Source organism: Dysidea avara, chromosome 6 (genome assembly GCF_963678975.1).
Source record: "Dysidea avara chromosome 6, odDysAvar1.4, whole genome shotgun sequence".
NCBI classification, from domain to species: domain Eukaryota; kingdom Metazoa; phylum Porifera; class Demospongiae; order Dictyoceratida; family Dysideidae; genus Dysidea; species Dysidea avara.
In genome coordinates this window covers 8,816,151-8,833,621 of record NC_089277.1, presented here as the reverse complement: position 1 = coordinate 8,833,621, position 17,471 = coordinate 8,816,151, and the positions used below count along the sequence as shown (strand labels likewise).

At 37.9% G+C, this 17,471-nt stretch overlaps 1 protein-coding gene across 4 annotated transcripts in view; it reads left to right on the top strand.

The window, feature by feature from the left end:
* Nucleotides 1-17,471, top strand: part of LOC136257909 (uncharacterized) — a 50,255-nt gene that overhangs the window by 29,540 nt on the left and 3,244 nt on the right. For 3 of the 4 annotated variants that reach the window (XM_066051228.1, XM_066051229.1, XM_066051230.1), the window contains 5 exons: nucleotides 2,959-3,060; nucleotides 13,870-15,836; nucleotides 16,523-16,887; nucleotides 16,939-17,055; nucleotides 17,113-17,196. In XM_066051228.1, coding sequence (XP_065907300.1) covers nucleotides 2,959-3,060; nucleotides 13,870-15,836; nucleotides 16,523-16,887; nucleotides 16,939-17,055; nucleotides 17,113-17,196 — 2,635 coding nt within the window. Of the gene's footprint in view, nucleotides 1-2,958; nucleotides 3,061-12,621; nucleotides 15,837-16,522; nucleotides 16,888-16,938; nucleotides 17,056-17,112; nucleotides 17,197-17,471 lie in introns of those variants that run through there. The other variant, XM_066051231.1, reaches the window with a different exon arrangement.

The window sequence follows — 17,471 nt, the reverse complement described above, 5'->3', positions numbered from 1 at the left end:
GCACTTCTGTTCAAATGCGTGACAGTTTACAGCCTGTTTACACTAGCCATCTAGAAACAGCGATTTTCAAGTTAGTGTAAAAGTGTACTGTATCGAACCCAACTGTGTCAAACCATTCTGAAATTGACCTGCTAGGGATGTGGGTCTTTAATTTCGCTCTACTTACCCAGTATAAACAGTTGCAACTGTGCAGTTCAATTTGGCTTTGATAAATGCAATAAAGATATGGAGGACTACAGCAAAAATGGTGACTGGAATGATGAAATGAAGCAACAGCGAAGTATTTAGGTGACGGTACAGAAGGACAACCTCAAGAACAACATAAGGGCTCAAAAACAAACAGGTACGTATGCTAGTGAATAGTCAACCAACTTCACCGAATTGAGAGGTTGTCATCAACACTTAAGCCCTACTAACCTAATGATAATAAAGAGCAAAAATTCTTTAACTCCATTAACAATCTCTACTTTGATGAAAATTATGATTGTGAATTTCAGTTTTTTTTGCTGATCTGATTGGGTTTTTTAGTATACGTAAATGCCACTCAACAATCAATCTGGATCACACTAAAACAATCTCGATCTGTAATGTAAACAGGCTGTTACATTCAACATTTTTGTTGAGTGTTTGAGGTAGCTACATTCAGGTAAGTACTTCAATTGCATTTGTAGCATTCAGCTGAGTACTTTGCGCTGGTATGGTGTGGTTCACTTTCTGGCCACTCATTTGAGCCCTCCCATCCACCAGCTTAGTTACATTAAGGTGTTCTTTAAATCTAAAAAGTCTATTTTGCCTTTGCCGTACATGTACTTTTGTCTGGTGTTAAATTGTTTAGTGTTAATCATCACAGCTATGGCTACTTTCTGTAGTAGTAGAAAAGGGAGATAAAGAAAGTGGGAAGATAGACAAATCTAGAACATTCCTCATGGAAAATTACTGAATAATTCAGGAGAGATAAACTGTTGTACAATCACTTTTTGTATATTGTACACATGTCATTATTACAGAAAATTTATTACTCTGGAAGTGTATTCAGGAGAGTAGCCATGGGACGACTGAAATTGACCAGTTCAAAAGCATCACAACGATTAATGGTTGGGATGAGGGACCAAAGCTTTAGTGTGGCTAAGGTCTGTCTGATTTAGTGTACAAGAAATTTCCAATGACAACTAGTCTAAGAGCATCTTTCAAAATCATCATAGTCTTGTTTTGAACCACAGAGTGGGAGAGATTTGTATCTTGCACAGTTTAAAGCTCACTATGCTATAAAAAGTGGACAGAGACCTGGGCAGACTATTGTGAGGATCTGAGGATCCTTGTGGATAAGGTATATCCAACACTGCTAGTATTCATACAAAATGTGCCATACGATGACATTATATGTGTATGCATGTACCTGTCAATAATCATATATGTATCCACTTAAATTTTAATGCTAGACAGCAGTTGTCACTACAGCATTTTTTTAATCCCAGCTTCAAAATAAGCAAGTTGTTTTTGGGGTAAGCACTAACATATTGCCTCAACTATGGCCAGTGCCATATAAATTGTTGGTTTCTTGGGGTATAGAGAGGAGGAGAGACACCAGGATCTTGAATGCAGAATAGTAGTTTCCAATAAATCTGTCTACTGCCAGCTGGTTTGAACTGGTTGCACCTTGTGCCAACAATGGTAAAGTGAAAAGATTCCAGACAATATACAGTATTCCACTTGTAGAAAGCCAAGCCTTAACCCTGATCATCAGCTGCAGCACAGTAGAGGAAGCCTAAGATAATTGAAGCGGCAGTTGCAGCCACCTTAGAGCTGGAGTCCTACCTGGTGACACACAGCTCACCTACATGTACCTGTAGATCATGCAAGTCAGAAGGGTCAGATGGACAACTGTTGATTCAAGCAAAGAAATTAGAAGCTGGGAATTTGAAGTAGGAGGATAGTGGCAGAAGACTTCCCCTCCGATGGGTGATATCTTACAATCAGCAGGTGGTTGTGTGTAACAGGTGTGACAGGTGTGACAGGTGGGTCATTTGCTAGGGGCTGTGCACAACTATCTAGGAAGAAGTGTTTGAATCAGGGAAAGTAGATGAGGCTCTACCTCCAAAGGAAGCAGTAAGAGCAGATTTGAGATGAATTAAGGCTGGTAGGAACTGAAACTAAGGTTTTTTGCACAAACAATGGTAGTTGTTAACTCTTTGACCATTCAGGCCATTTTGGGTCTGGATTTTTAACCTTGCATGTAAAGTTGTATAATGGACAAAGCACAGCTAGAATTGAAGTAAATTGGCATCTCCAATAGCCATTAAATCTTAAAAAGCCTCCATAGAGGCAGACAGAGTATATTGTGTACAAACAAGGAGGGATGGAAAAGAAGAGTAATCACTTGTTGCACTGACATTCACATGACTGCATGGTACTATTGTAATTATTCTCAAGGGATGCAAATTTTATTTAATGTAGTTTGCTTACCATTAACAGGGATGGATCCAGAGTGGAAAGAGGGGGTGCACATTGCTGAAAAGTTGAAGAGCAAAAAAGGTCACAACAATAATGGCTATCCTTTACCAAATATATCACATATGTAAAACAAAATCCTTATTTATAGCTTCATAGGTAAGCTACACTGCCTCATGAACACTGTGACACTTTATTAGAGTGATTGAGTGCTCTATTAGAATATCTCAATCTTGTATGCAATTTTTTGAAGCAAGGGAGGGGGCACATGCCCCATGTGACTCCCCCTGGATCCGCCACTGATTAACATACTAATACTGATCCACCACCAGCTGTTTGCACTGGGGTTTGACTTTGTAGTAATTAGTCACATCACATGGCACTATAGCCACTTGTGCATTACCTGATGTATGTGCACCAGCCTGATGGCTATGGACTCATGTTATTTAACTTTTTCTTCTTGTACACTATATATATCACATATTTCACCTTTGAATTGCTGTTTTTTAGAACAACATTACTCCCTTGCAAATTGCTGTTGAAAATGAGCAGAGTGATATTGTGAAATGCCTTGTAGAAGATGGTAATGTTGATTTAACTAAATTTGATCAGGTGATTGATGTAATTTTAATGTATCACAAAGTAGCATAGTATAAAGCTCTGCAATATTGTCAAAAACCTTTATTCAGTATATTTTAAACATAATACCTTGGTATATGTATTGCCTTTAAGTGGACAAAAATATCATCCTAAAGGTGTTATATTTTAGTCAAAAAAATTGCCCTTTTGTAAACACAAAGTTTATTTTTGATGCAAAACCATTCTAATTTACTATTAATTTACCGCAACTACATATATATATTTCAGTGTCACGGGTTTGGATTTGGGCCTCAATATATAGTAGTGTTGTGGCTTTGATAATACCTTGGTATGACTAATTGTAGGTATATTGCAGAGCACTACCATAACAATGTGTAGTAATGGCATTCTCAAGATTAAAAGTTTTTGCATTTTTACTTGATGAATGATGCCTTCACAGGTGAGTCTAGTGTATCTAATGTCAGGTCTACCTGCTTTCCATCCTGTCTGCCTGCCTGAATGTCTTCTAGGGACCAAACAATGTATTGCACAGCATTGATATTACTCAACAATGAGCAGACATCATGTGAGGCGTGTGTCTTTTGAGTTTCTGCTTTCTGCACTGTGCCTTTGCCCTTCGTTGTCTTGTTAAGGCACAAACCTTACTTGGGTATAAATTTGTCATATTGACACCTTCCTTTACAGGCATGTGCATACAAAATGATTAAGTGCTTATGCTACCTGTGTCAGGGAGCAGACAATTGTACTTATAACAATCAGTTGTCCCTTAAGCAATCTATCACATCGAGTGCCTCTACTGGATGCTGACTCAAGATCAGCGGTGGGATCAAGAGTCTCTATGTATTACAACTTTCAACAGCCATGTATGATAATCTAATAGAACAGTCACACATATATATTATGCCTGTGCTGTAGCAAAAATATAAACAAACTATATGATGTATTTCCAAAATTATTATGGGGTGGCGAGCATATGTATTCTGTGTATGGCAAACACTGTGTGTTCCAAAGAATGAAATATGACAAGAGTTCTTCGTATAAGGAGAGAATGTCTTAATACCAGTAAAATGATTACATTGATACCGAGGAAGTCATATCAGACATGTACGTATACTAGAGATACTATGATGATCATGACATACAGCATATGTCCCAACGTAAATGGTCACATATTACAATGTATTACAATGTATTAAATGTATTACAATACACATGAGCATTTCAAGTATGTTTAATCAGTGGAGTTAGGCTAGGTGGATGGTAACCATTCCCAATTTTAAGGAAAGGAGTGAATTATGGACATACTTTAGTTTTATGCAAGGTCAGCATCACTGACTCAGATGATCCATCGACCCAGATCTGTAACACATGTAGGCTATTGTTTTAACAAAGAACTTTTGCAAAAGTGAAAGCTAAATGTGCTGATGTATATTAACCAAACAGTAACACAAGCAAGTTTTATTCACAAGTATAGCCTTGTATGCAAAAACCAAGCACGGTTCCAACTGAATAACTTGTAGCATTTGTTATGTTCACCCTTTAAATGATTGTTGAAAGTACTATTCTATAATTTGTATATATATATATATAGATGATATAAAAATTACTTTTGAGGTGTGTAATTCTCATGCACTGAATGACTGAAATACTCTAATTTAAAAGTCAATGCTCTAATAGAACAGAATTCTTCAAAGCTGCTCCCATATTGTACTTCCTTTCTTTTTCTTCTCTTCAGAATATACCAACCATGCAGCAATGATCTGTTTATGTTTCCATCGTTACTATCTAGTAAGATGCCATGATGAACATGCATGATCCAATGCACAAGAGAATTTAGACAAAACCTTATTCAATTTTTAATCCTGGTTTATGGCAGACAATTTCTGAGTGGTATAAGACAAGAAGAGTTTAAATGTGGGCCACATTTTTCAGCTATAATTGCCTGCTCTATTAATGCATCCAGTATGGCTTGAATGTTTGCACATCAATCAATAGAAAGAGCTAGTATTGGTAAGATATACATTGAGCAAAATCCCTGACAAAGCCAGAGAAAGCTTTGATGAACCATATCTGGTTTGATTCAGTATGATATTGCACTTCATTAATTCATTATCATTAATCCTAACCACACTTATTCTTCTTTATGATAGTACTTGGTTGTAATAAACTAGCACTGGTACCTGCTTTATTATGCAGGTTACATGCACACCATCAGTTTGTGTGTACTAAGAAATGGCCTGGCGTATCCTATGTATGTGACCAGTGACCAGATCTATAAACTGCATGTTTGTGCACTTTCCAATTCCACTTAGTATATTCCCTTTATCTAGACAGCCTAGGAATGTTCAATCAGTCATAAAAGTCAAAAGAAGGTATAGCACTACCAAGTGGTAACAACAGAGATGGATTTGGGAAATACACTGCGGGTGCTTAATTAAGCATGACTTATGTACAAATGCAGTATTGTGTTTGGAGATGTAATTTATGCAATCATGTTCCCCATAAACAGACAAGTCCATTGCTGGGTACTTATGTCTTAATGGTCCATCCTACAACCAGCGCAAAGGTGAACACTGGGAGAGAAGACAAGGACATCACAGATGCTCATATCTTGTGAGTACTGCCCTGATAACAAAGATATTTAAAGCTCTTTTGCTTTATGATATCAGGGTTTTTGCCCTTAACACCTTCCTTCATTCTGAAACGTGTGCTTAAAAATTTATGAAACATTAAAAATAATTTGTAAGTATTTCATCCATTGTGTTTAATGCATTCTGCTGTAAAGGTAGGCTTGCATGAGCATTTGGGATTCTTGCAGATATAACAAATAAGCTACTATACGTATATGCATGCTAAGAATAGGCCAAGTTTTAACTAATAGTTAGACACCAAGACCAAGGGAACTAAGCAATGTAGTAACCCCGATGGCTTGAGGCTGTAGTGTCCCGTGCACAGCGAGGGTGCTACTAATGGCCTGAGGGGTTACTAAATTGCTTAATTCCTGTTGGTCACAGTGTCTAGGCTATGGTTTAAAGTACGTACCTTTATAACCAGAGCATGAGTATGGGGTGAAAAAGCAATGCAGAACAGTGGAACAGTTTCTTCCTGAAGTCCTTACAGCGTACACTAAATGGTTATTCAACCAGTAACCAGAGTTACAGCTAGATCTACAGTAGATATGCTGCTTAGTCTTCTATTTGTCCAGAATTGTTTGCAGAACACAGAGAAGAAGAGTATTACACTATTATCAAGTACTGCAGTGTGCCTTTTGTGCAAGATTGCTTGAGGGCAGGTGACTATGTGAACATGTAGGTGACTAAATGAACATGTCAGGTGACTAAATAAACATGTCAGGTGACTAAATGAACATGTCAGGTGACTAAGTGATTTAGTAACATAGTTAAACTTTAATTAGCTTAGCACACAGGTGAACACTTTGTGGGCACATGTCTGCCCTTCCTATCAGAACACTGTACATGCCATCAATTTACACATGCTGAGAATTGGCCATGTCTTATCAGAAATAAAAGTCAGCACACATGTGCAGTCTTATTGAAATCAGTGTCTACCATATAATGCATGTTGCATATTATCTGTTACTACATGCTAGAACTAACCAGTAATTTAGCTTAGTGTGCAACACTTTGTGGTGTCGAGCTTTATTAATTTTATAGCAGCAAAGAAGTTATGTAAACATTAATTAAAATTGTTGTACTTTGCATGGAGTGATGTCAAAATAAAAATTGTGCTTTTATTTCTCCTTTGACTGCATGCTTCAAAGTGCAGCTGTGTTGAATAGCAGAGTTCAACTACGCTACGTACATTTGCTTAACAGCGCTCTTTATTTTAAATACAGCACACAACAAGCAGTCAGCAAGCTGCTGCATAATTGCATTCTTGAAGTATGAGTGTAGAACTTCAGAATATTTTCGAGCTTACTGAGAGCAGATAGACACACACCTGCTACTTGCATGGCATCACCCTGTGATAATTTAGTACAATAAACCAGTTAAAGCACCATTAATATGGAAAAGATATTTTGGGCATAGTCTCAAGCCTAAAAAGTGTAGCACTAACTTATGTTAGTCTCTTTCACAAGCTCACAGATTATTTATTTCTTTAAACAACTTTGTGTGGGTAACATCAAACAAAGAAGTGTACCTTTTTTTTCGGAAAGCACAGTTTAGGTGTGCACTGTACCCACTAACTGTACTTATGAAACTTCAAAGCTTAATCATACAGTACGATAGTAACTGTATAGTAGGGACCACAAAGGAGTAGGAGTGGCCCATGAAATAATATCACCCAAAAACCAGCCTCAATTTTCCCTAACGATGATGAGACAGTATTGGTTAGGTAAAACTAAGCCCAAACAAGCTTTCAGATTGATTCGAAACGCTTTCAACACGTTGCTACGGAATTTAAAAAAAAATTCGACAGAATCTTCTACTGACTGAGTAACTGATAGACTGATGCCTTCAGACAAGCGTAACTCGATAACAACTAAGGCTACAGGCTTGATTTTTTTACTGTTTGATGTCGCTTTGGCCCAACAGGTGCCTTTTGGCATACCGTAGTACGTACAATGTATTCTTCATGGACTTACCAGTGTCCTCCTTTGTGTCCCATTTATCTTTGCTGACAGTGAAAGGTTTCAATTTGGCGGTAGCACGTGATGGCTTCCCTTCATAACGGAAATCGTCTGTATTTTTCATAGTGGCTATTTTGATTGCAGAGGTGCTTTTCAAACAGCTCTTGATTTGTACTGCCGTGTAACGGGTTGAACATAGCCAACAACAAAGCATTAATGGATACTTCACTTTTCAGATGATGATTAACATAATTGGGGCACATAGCACTATTCTTTCTTTTTGTTTGCGTGGATGCGTGGATTGTAGAGGTGCTTTACGAACAGTTCTTGATTCGAAATGCTGTGTAACAGGTTGAACATAGCTGACAACGAAGCGTAATGCATACTTCACTTTTCAGACGATAATTGATATAGCTGGGGCACACAGTGCCATTTCAGATATGATATGCATAGGTTCACAATAAAATTATTTACAAAAAAAGTTAACAAACAAGTACATGAAAAAATTTGGAATTTTCAACTAGAGTATATAGGTAGGAACCATAGCACATCGATATAAAGTACTGAAACAAGTTGGAGTAGTCCATGATATTAAATCACCGTAAAACAATAAGAAGTGTTATATCCCTACTATGCATTTCCATTATGGTATCTTGAGTACAGTCGGGATATAACACTTCTTATTGTTTTACGGTGTTTTAACATCATGGACTACTCCAACTTGTTTAGTACTTTTTATCGATGTGCTATGGTCCCTACTCTAGTTGAAAATTCCAATTTTTTTCGTGTAGCTACTTGTAATAATAAGTACAGTAATGACAGTAATTAAAATGCAGCCACCTTGCCAACACTCCTCAGAACAGCTGGGCGTGGCCAACATTATACCAGAACTCAGCCAGTAGTCAGCAGCTTAGTTCACAGGAGGTTTACAATTGCTACAATAATTAACAGTTTCGTTGTACTCCGCAGGAAGGTGGAACACTAGTCATAACATGCACTATTTGTGTTCACCTGAACTAGTACTATTAACATGTGTAGGTGAACAACCAGAATATGTACGCTACCATGTTGGTGCGTTATATGTATTGTGCCTCAATCTACTGGAAAGTTCCATACCTATAATTTAAAGCATCATGTTGCTCATGCTATACAAACAATAAAACACTTGGAACTTAGTTTCAATACAAATAAAACACAGCCTTCATCTCATGCTTTATTAGCATGTCAGCCACATGCCTCATGTTTTATTTTTCAGTTTAGTACTTGTGGCAATTCCTTAACATGTACTAGTGTTGTGAACCTACTGAGTTTACTAAAACCAGTTACCAGAGGCATAGGGAGGAGGGGGGAGGGGGGAGGCTCCTGTAAAATTTAGACTTCTGCAAGCAGGAGCCTAACACACCATTTAGTGTGGCAGAACTAATGAGTGAGTAATATAATAATGGCACAGCACAACAATTAATAAAGTTTGCATTTATCTCTCAGAGAAGGATTTATAGAGGTAACATGAGCCCTCTTCAAAAATTGTTTAAAAATTCAATATGCTCTAATAGAGCAGTCAGGTATACTCTATGCATGTAAATATCCATATCCATATGAGTTTTTCAGACATTTTAACATTAAATGCAAAACTGAGCATGACCTTATGCCGCTGTTACAGTAGCTTTGGTGTGCAGTGTTTAAAGATATAGAAATCCAGTAATTTATCACTTGAGTTATGCAAAATAAATTCATGCTATGCATATTATTTTTGTATAGTTACAATGTTTTGATTGTATTTCAATCAATGGATTTATGGCTCCAGTGAGATAACTACCACTTACAGATTACTATAATGTGTTTCTATGTCATATCATCTGTTGTGCTGTCTGCTGTCTGTTTCCAAAAATTACAAATGCAACCTTAAAATACTATCAGATTCAATTTAATTTTTAAAAATCTCCTATAAAGGGTATACAACTAACAAAAAATTATATAGTGATGGCTATTCAATATGTGTGATTATTCAGCTTCTTAGTTTTTTCTATATGCTTAACTCTCAAAAATGTCCTTAAATTCTCAATCTCAGAAAGTCTAACTTTCCAAGTCAGTTTACTTTCAAAATGGCATACACCCAGCAAAAATACCCCCAGATTTAATTTCAAAAAGCGTGATATTAAAAATTTCCATAATCATGGAAATACCCTAATATTCTGAGTAACATTCAATTTCAAATAGCCTGAGTTTCTTGAAAGACATCCACCGATGCAGATCTTTTAATTTGCTAGCGCTTTGTGGTATATCAATACTCAGTTATCTCGTTTATTCAACAGATTCATCATATTCATGTATAGTGTGCTATAATAAAATAGATAATATTTATTGTGCACATGAAGTGCACATGAAGTGCACATGAAGTGCACATGAAGTGCACATGGTTGTTCTAGATATTACATTATTATGCTATCACTACTACACTTATGTATCAGTCAAGTTCTACAGAATCCGGCTGCACCTATGTATGTGACCAAATTTTACAAAACCATTCAAATTGCACATCAGGCAAAATCAAACTAACACCTCCAGTGGATAACTACACTATTGTACTAATAGTTTTGACACTCAGTACCACTCAAACTACTCGAGGATAGTTTCAACAGACGTCTTTTCTGGATGGTGTGTAGAGCTCAAGTGGCGGTTTTAGGCCTTGTGAAAGACCTGGCTTGGCAAGAACCAGTGGTTTACTGGTGGACAGCCTGATAATGTTGGCCAGACGTGTTTTTACGTGGATTTTGCTACATATCAGCCACTAAGGAACCAGCACAGCCCTGTAATCTTTGTGAGCACTTGTGATACTACTTCGCTCGTCCAACTGCTCAGGTTTTCTCTTATTTGGTGGGAAATTCTACAAGCAGCTACAAGTACTAGAAATGGCCTGAAAGGTAATAGATTGATGCATCTTTTGTGTAAATTTCATATGCGTGCTTGCTATCCTTGGAGAGTTATGCTTGAATTCTTTAAAACCGTTTATCTTGAAACTTCTAATGTGCGATTTGGATTGTTTTTCCAAAATCCAGTCACATATGATCATAAAATTTAATTCAACACTCATGACACAGTGTTGTGAACTCGGAAAACTATCTATATAGACTTTCACCTAGTCAGCTCCCAAATTCCCGATTCCCCCCAAAGTGGAAATCCTAGAATAAACACTGCACTGTTCCATGCCAATTGTAGCTAAAGTTTATTCTTGTTTTTGTGGTTGCAGAGTTGTCTCATATTCGAGCTCATGCTACACTGACTATGAGATGGATATAACTCATAACTTTAAGCCAGCTCTTTGTTAAGAATTGTGTTGCAGTCAAATGTGTTAATGAAAGAAATTGCCTGCAGGCACCAGCTACGCAATCCCATTTTGAAGCTTTATCACAAACCCCTTTTCCCACTATGTTCCCTTTCACACTACATTGTCTCTCCAACTGGGCTGGTGGATATATATATATATATAGTAGCCCATGGATGCAACTACTTATGGTCAGTAGAAGTAGTCATTGTCAGTCATTACACGTTATGAAATTTTATAGTTGCTATGTTAACTTTGAAATCTGTGAAAATTATGTACCATGAAAATTTCTGCATGTTTGGTATTGGAAGGTGAATAATTGGATATTGACCAGTGATTGTCCCATTGTAAATTAGCAGACATAATGGTACTTAACAAGCCAGTTGGAAGCCTTAGGGTGGTACCAAAGTGATCATCCACATCCTGCCTTACGATAACAGTTATTTACAATCATACATGCTTTGAGGTTATGTTGTGATGTCAGCAAGAGTAATTTATGGTTTACCAGGTGGGTGGGCAACAGTGGCTTAAAGGCTTTTGAGCCAATGATTGACTTGACATAGACAAAACCGGTTTGATACCAGCTCACAACACTAGCATATATATATATATATATACATAATTATTGTGCTTGCAGGAGTGCTTTAATTTGTATGTGAAGTTTGAATGAGTTCAGTAGAGCACACAGGGAAAGCACATACATATGGATGTGTATTTGATTGACCTGCCCATTCCTGCATGTCCAACCTATCAATGCATTGTATGCTTTCCTATATTTAAAAAATGTATTCTGGAATGTTACTAACAATGAACAAACAACATTAAAAGTGTGCACAAAAGGTAAGCTAAAACAAACTATGCCAACAGCTGGAAGTGACTTCCTGCTTGTAAGTTATGTGCTCTACCACTATGCATTGCAATGAATGTGCAACAAAAATCTTGGTTACACTATAGCTTCAATGTGTTATATGTATTATATATATATAATATATATATTTTAGACCACAACAAGTTGAAATACTTGAATTTTATTGGCTACTTACAGGTATCTAAATCTTGTACCTGCCTGCCTGCCTGATGCCTTCCGGCAAGCATAACTCGATGGCTTACATTTGGGTTTGATATTTTCACTGTTCGACATTGTTTCATTGAGACGTGCCTTTGGGCATACTGCAGTATGTACAATGTACACATTATGGACTTACCTTTGTCATCCTTTGTGTCCCATTTCTTTCTGCTCACTACCCAAGGTGTTGATTCGTGGTAGCATGGTGCATGGATTCCCATTTATAAATGGGAATCGTCTGTATCTTCCGTGGTGACTGCAGAGGTGTTTCTGATACTGTCTTCATTTGTAGCACTGTGTAGCAGGCTGAACATAGCTGAAAGCGAAGCATGATGACTCTTTGCTTTTGAGCCAGTAATTGATAATTGTGGCTTGTGTTCAGATATAAATGCACTATCCTTTTCTTTGATGTGGTATGTGTGAGTTCACCGGTCATAATAATGTTACAAAAATGTAACCAAACAAGTATAGGAATTTTTAAGTTTGATTAGGGATCATAGAAAAAAGTAGGGAAACAAGGGAGCTCACCTACACCTGTAGTGAACATTTAATCCCTAATTCAGAGCTAGATTGAAGTAGGGATTAAATGTTCACTAGTATATCTGCAGGTGTAGACCCTTGTTTCCCTACTTTACAAAATAGGCTATAGGTGCTTAATTCACCTACAGATGCAGGCAGTGTTATATGGAGATATCCATTTCGTTCCCATAAGCAGGTAAATCTCTTGCTGAGAAAGTTATTTTTCACAGATTCTTCCTACAATGAGCGAGAAGGTGAAAAGTGTTGGGAAAAGAAGTAGTGAACTGCACATCCGATGTGAGCTACATGAACTAATGTTCATATCTTGCATCTCCTTGGGAGTGCTAACATGAAACAAAGATTTTAAAACTCCTATTGCTTTGGGGGATACAACATTTTTTGCCATCCTTCATCACAAATCTGGTGCTCAAAAATTTGTAGAAAATTGTTATTATCCCACCCATTGTGTTTGCAGTAATATTAGGCTTGTACAAATAATATTATGTGGGATTCTTGCAAATCCAGTAACATTTTTGAGTTAGTCCAGGTGGAGATTATAGAGATGGTCTGTGCATTATCTTAACCTTGTTGGTTTCTCTGTTTTAATTACAGTTGCGGGGCACCTTTAGAAAGGGGACATATGACAATGAGATTTGGGACTGTCTGTGTAATCTTGTGAGGTCTTCAGTAGTGGAGAAACCTGTACAGAAGCCAATGTGGTCACTGTGGATTCTGGTTTGAGATGTAATGTTGCATATGAAAACCTCAGGTTGAGTCATTGCAGTTGTCATTGACACTGATGTCTCCTCCTATGTGAGATGAACACCTGAGGCAGTCCTAGTGAGTGCAGTCATAGAGGGCAAAGTATAGGGCGGTAGAAGATACACCTTTGGTTTTGTCTATTGATGGACTGCTGCATTATGAGACCCAGCATTTTCATCATCATTCCTAGCAAACATGTGAGAAGTCAGAGCTACCCAAAGATGGCTTGTTATGTGTGTGTGTGCTCATCTCATCTGTTAAGCTAGTCTTTAGTCAGGGTGTGGTGTTGTAGTGATCCAGAATGTAGGGCTCCCATCCCACTGTGGTGGTGATTGTTAAGGTACGTATAACCATATCAATCTTTTTCTTCTAGAAAATATGTGGCGAGGATGGGATTGTGGAATAAAAAAAAATATTAAGGTTCAGGATACTGAAGCACTTGCATAAAGAATTGTTGTACCTTTTCATTTATATCTGTGTGTGACTTTCTGTGTGTCTGTTTTATTTGCTTCTGTATGCATTTAAGTAGACAGTCTTCTTTTCTTCATGCCTATTTCTCAGAATTTTCAAGAACAAGTTGCTGATCTCCTACAGTTCCAAGCAGTTCTTGAAAAAAGCAAGACCGAGGTACATAAAGAATCACCACAGATGCACAGTAGATCTGCTACACATACATCAGTTGCCATACCAAAGTCCATATTTCACCAGCATCTTAGCTCTTACACTGAAAACATGACATTAGAAGAAGTTAATAAAGGATACATAGATGGCTCATTACCAATTGTAGATCCACGTGTGGTGCTTCTTGGTTGTGAAGGATCTGGGAAAACATCTCTGATTGACACTTTTGTAGGGAAAAGTTTTCAAGACACTCCTGCAACTGAGGGTGCAGATCAGATGGAGATCAGCGTTACAACAGCTGCCAACTGGGAGCTCATGGATGAAAAACAAAAAATTTATGACCTCAAAAAGCAAATGCTGTTAGAATCAGAGTTCTTTTTATCAATTAGGGAATGTTGTCGTTCTCTTGATATTCCTCAGTCAGTTTCTTCTACTCAGCCTGCCTGTATTCAGCCACAGTGTCCAGTCTCTCCTTCTACTGCTACTGTGGCCACTCCAACACCCAGTATGTCTTCAGAATTATCAGCATCTTCAACCAAAAAAGGAGCAATGGCAGAGTCCCCTAAATTATTACACGCTCATGCTGGTCAGCACCATGTTTTCAGCAGTACAAAGAAGAAACTTGCCTTTATCTCCTGGAAGGAGTTTCAAGAATTGAGAGCTATGACAGAGAAGTATGACCCAAAAAAGAAGTACATTCATTTGTGGGACTTTGCTGGTCAACAGATCTTTCAACATACCCATGGCTTGTTTGTTTCAGAGGAAGTGGTGTGTTTGATAGTATTCAATGCAGGCAGGTCACTGTATGAGGTACCAGGACGACGTTACCCCAATGATGTCACTCCAGCCAAATCAGCAATCAAGGTTATATGCTACTGGATGGAATTGATCAGTTCTCGCATTAGCAGGAGAAGCACTGATGGAGATGACTTGTCAATATTGTTACCAACATTCATTTTAGTTGGTACTCACATTGATGAGCTAGATCCTGACATTGAAAAGGCTGCAGAATTGGCTTTTCAAATTATTGTACCAGTTCTAATCAAGGAGTTAGCATCTAAGCCATTTGCTAGGCACATTGCAGGGTCTAAACACAACAACCTATTTGCAAAGGATTCTTCTTCGATATTCTTTTTAAGCAGCAAGGATGAAAAGCGAAACTCAGCAGTTATCTATAAGCTTAAAAGAGCAGTAATGAGAGCAGCCTCCATCACCAGGAAAGTCCGTCCCATTCGATATGTCAAAATGGAAAGGAAATTGATGCTTCTGGCTTTCCAGGATAAAATGTATGTCATTGACAAATCACTGGCAAGGGAGGTTGCTGAGAGTTGTGGCATTACCTGCACTGATAAGAAGCTTGTTCACATGCTGCATCATTTTCATCAGAAAGGTATCCTTCTTCACTTCCACAGTGTTCCTGCTCTGTCCAGCATGATAATACTCTCCCCACAATGGTTGGCCAAGCTCCTAACATATGTTTTGACCACTCTGAAGTGTCAACTTGTTGGTCCACCACTTGCACTCTTCGTGGAAAAGCTTGAGAAAACAGGATTACTTGAACAAGAGCTGTTGGAATGGAGTGTGCAGCAGTTTTCCAAAGATGAAATAGCTAGAGGGCATAAAATGTTGGATTTACCTGGCCTGAGTGTTGCAGAGCTACTGATCAACTTCAAGCTGATGGTTGATGTTAGCAATACTTCACTGGTTGGCCGAAAACCCAGAGGACCGGGCAAGCATTTGTTTTTGGTGCCCCATCTGTTGCCTGCAGAATATCTTGTTTATTCCACAGTTTTTGGTTATTACTTTTTTTACTATTTCCCAGCTAAATTTATTCCAGAACACTTGGTTGATCAACTGATTGTGAAGTGTGCTGAATGGAATGGGAACAAACAGTATGACATGCTCAAGTAAGCAATATATAATTAATATAATAGTAGCATTAACATTAATTTTACTGTATAATTATTACATGAGTTTTGAAAACCATTAATGTTTGCTCATGTAGTAGTTTGGAATGTACATGATTTTAAAGATTTCAATTCAATGTAACTTTGTAAGGTCAAAAGTACTGGTTTGAAATTTTTACCATGAATGCAGCCCATTGTAGTGCTTTTACTTACTGTAGTCATAGTAAGCTACGTAGTTACTGAAATAGCTATGATTTTGAACAACCTTTTTGTATGACACAAACAATGTGACCATAGTGGTGGTGGGGATGGTGAATGGGCGATTGATGTACCCAACAGAAAATGGCCAGCTAGTCTCCAGTCTTAATATAGGGCTTAGGGCCTCCTGACCCACTCAGAGTAAAAGAAATACTTGTAGACAACATCTGGGCAACTGACCATGCATGAGTATCCATGTCCACAGCATAGTGGTCCAGCTGTCCAGTTGCAAGGCATCAGAGCATTCTCAGTGGCTGACACACATCTCCATAAATTCACACCTTGAACAAACTAGCACGCTGCAGTGTAATTGTTTAGTGCATTGGTGCGACTATCCATTCATGGTGAAAATTCAATTTCAGTGGTGTGTGCAAACATTGATGATTTTCACAAATTTGGTCACATGTTGTGTGTATTGCTGTATACAGGTTGACATACCAGTGGGTGTGCATGGAGCTGGGAAAGCGTCAAATATATGAGCTAGAACCCAAATTTGACCATCACGTCATAAGTCTGAAAATTATCCCTGAGCCATATCTTCTTCCAGTAGAGAAAGAAAGAGCTTTTGTTGACAGCAATGAGCTTGTCAGATTAGTTCAGAAGTTCATTGATGATCTAATGAGACAACACATGACTGCTACCTTCATGAAGGCTCCAGTGGTTTGCTATATACCATGTTCACAGTGCATGAAGATGCACTTGAAAGTGGACAAGGCAACTGAGAGCAGCACCATATACTGTCCAGTGAACCGTGTCCATGCTGACATTACTGATTACCATAGAATCTTGACAGGTATGACATATACCTATAGCAATACATTAAATGTTGTATTCGATTTTTAAGCTCACCTGAAGAAACCTGTAAAACAAAGTGATCAAGATCCTACTATTGTAGCCCCCCTAGCACTTAGCAATCTTCAAGAACCTTTAAAGAGCTTAAACGATCATAATTTGTTGTCAAGTAAGTATAGTATAATGTAATAATTAATTGCAGAGTACAAATATGTTGTTTATACAGCTTCAAATGAACAAGTATTGAAGAATGCTAATGCTTCTCAGCAAGTATTCACAGAATCTGTTGACAATCTCCAATGTTCATCAGGTAACCATGCATTAAGTTATGATACCACCGTATGTGTTAAGACATGTGCAAATATTAACAGGGCCGCCCAGAGAAATTAAGGGGCCCAGGGCAAAGAGTTAAAGTGGGGCCCTTGACCCAAGTTGTAAGGTGAAGACCAAAAAAAAAAAAAAAAAAGGTCACAACCTACTGGCAATGACAATAACTACCCATCACCAACCATATCTCCTTATCTATAAGCTTGCTACACTGCTCCTCTGAAGAATACTGTGACTGCTCTATTAGAGTATTTAGAT